General features: G+C 41.0%; 1 protein-coding gene across 3 annotated transcripts in view; it reads right to left on the reverse strand.

Moving 5' to 3' along the window:
* The window catches only part of CUNH2orf80 (chromosome unknown C2orf80 homolog), a 23537-nt gene that overhangs the window by 18915 nt on the left and 2217 nt on the right, over nucleotides 1–2405 (reverse strand). For all 3 annotated transcript variants that reach the window (XM_037745063.1, XM_017546722.2, XM_017546721.2), the window contains exons 2-3: nucleotides 1113–1243; nucleotides 218–299 (exon numbers count right to left, since the gene is read on the reverse strand). In XM_037745063.1, coding sequence (XP_037600991.1) covers nucleotides 218–299; nucleotides 1113–1153 — 123 coding nt within the window. In that variant the 5' untranslated portion in view covers nucleotides 1154–1243. The remainder of the gene's footprint in view (nucleotides 1–217; nucleotides 300–1112; nucleotides 1244–2405) is intronic.

Genomic DNA, 2405 nt, shown 5'->3' on the forward strand with positions numbered 1-2405 from the left:
TTCTTACAATTTTGCTGTGAAATTTTGGGATACTTTGAAGTAGCCTAAATGTATTCTTTGGATATAAAATTGTATCCTATCACTTTTGACATTCCAGTTCTTTGGGTGAGATGTGTAGAAGAGTTGACATTCCTGATCATGGTTTGTTCTTTACTATTCTATTGGCCTCTAACATATAATACAAATATGACTTGCATCAGCATACTTTTTTTTTTACCATATTATCTAGAAAGGAAAGTTGCCTTCTTCCTTTTGGGTCAAATTCATTTTCCCGAAGTCTGATGCCAATATAATCTCTGCTTAAAAGCAAGAGATGAATATGAATTCACATATATGTGCATACACATATATGTGTACATGGGTACTATATATGAATTTACATATAAGTGTATACACATATATGTTTCTTCCAGCATTTCTTAAGAACTTATTAAAATAAATTGGTCTTAGTAGGCCAAGAAAAGATATTTGATGGGGACTGTGATAAGGCCTTTGATGAAAAGGGTATTACTGTTGTGTCTATAACACATATGAGACAAATTTTATATGGTCTGTGATTTTTTTCTTTTTATATGGTTTGTGATCTTTCACCAACATTTGTTAAGTGCATGTCAAAGAAAAACTACCATGGGAGGAAAACATCTCTTTCAAAGGAATGTTCAGATGTCAAGAAAAAGGAGATGAATTTCTTAGTCAATAAGGCTGACAATAAAAGAGGCAGAGCAGAAGCTGCAATTTAGACGCTGGGCCCTTTCAGGAATCTCTCCTATACCTTTTACCAGCAGGGCCAGCCCCTTTCAACAGCATCTTGCCTACACAGGCTGACTGGGACACAGGCTCAGCTCTTGGACTCTAGAATGGGGATGCCTCGGATGTGCAGGCTGCCGGCAGAAACATCCTCCCAAGAGTTTCAGCATCCTGGCGTGCACTACATGTGAGGCCTCCCTGGCAGGAGACCAAGAGAGGCCATATCATCCTCTGGCTTTCTCCTACCTTGCAGAAATAGATCTTTCCTTAGATTTTTACCTGCTGCCAATACCTAAGCCATCTATGACGTGAAACCCACCGAATGCCAAGTGTCATAAATGAAAGTTATTCTCAATCATACTTACAACAGCTTTTTCATCTCCTTCTTTATGAGCCTTCTTTCCATGGTTAAAGGCTTAGCCAGCTGAGCAGGTATCCGCAGCTAACACTACACTTGATATCCTGTGGGAAGACCCAGCTTCTCTGAGCCTAGAGGCTACAGCAGCAAATCAGAGAGAATTTGAGTTAGGGATGCTATCACTCCAAATACCAGTCATGGAGTCCTAGGCTCTGGAAGGGATCTGAGGGAACACCTCATTCAGGCCTCTTATTCAGCAGATTTAGAGTCAGAGAGCTGCTTGGAGGCTCATGCACTGTATTTTGTGTTTATTTGGCGCCTTTTGTTCCTTTCAAATTTTCCAACACTTATTTACTTAATTTACACTTCCTTGCAATAATCTAGCAAGTAAAACCAAAATGGTTCATGTAATAGCTGATGAGTCTATTCGGGCATAACCATCCAAGCTAGATGGATGTGATTCATCTAGATCTGAATGCATTTGGGTTTTTCTGTGACCATTCAACTCCCAATGAGTTCACCCTGGCTCAGTGGCTCATAATCGAGTTTTCCATAGAATCCATCTATAACCTCCGATGACCAGAAGGTCCTTGAAAGAACATGTGGTTATGGCAAATATGTCTTCAATTCCCACCCTGACATTGAATCAGAAATTGAAGATCAGGTGATGGGGTCACAAGGGGTCTGAAGTCACCAAAAAGGAGGCTATCAAAAATCACCCCTGTTGAATGGGGTACTCAGGGAGAGGTATAAACAGGATATCAACTCTATCTGTGATGTTTTTATTTATTTTTAAATTTATTTTCTGGCTCTGCCACTATGCCCAAATAGTTGTTCAAACATTGTCCTGGATGTTTCTGTAGAAGGTGTTTTTTGATGAGATTATGATTTAAATCAGTGGACTTTGAAAGCAGATTGCCCTCCATCTGAGTGAGCCTTGTCCAATCAACCAAAAACTGTGATAGTACAAAAGACTGATCTCCCCCATGCAAGAAGGAATTTGCCAGTAGGCAGCCTTTGGATTCAAATTGCAGCTCTTCCCTGATTCTGCGGCCAGCCAGCCGGCCTCCACTATCAGATTTTGGACTGGCCAAGACTCCACAATCATGTGAGCCAACTCTAGAATTGAAATATTTGAGCAAGAGAGAGAGTTAAAGGCCGGGCGCGGTGGCTCAAACCTGTAATCCCAGCACTTTGGGAGGCCGAGGCGGGTGGATCACGAGGTCAAGAGATCGAGACCAACCTGGTCAACATGGTGAAACCCTGTCTCTACTAAAAATACAAAAAATTAGCTGGGCAT

Source organism: Cebus imitator, unplaced genomic scaffold (genome assembly GCF_001604975.1).
Source record: "Cebus imitator isolate Cc_AM_T3 unplaced genomic scaffold, Cebus_imitator-1.0 Scaffold191, whole genome shotgun sequence".
In the NCBI taxonomy this organism is placed as follows: Eukaryota; Metazoa; Chordata; class Mammalia; order Primates; family Cebidae; genus Cebus; species Cebus imitator.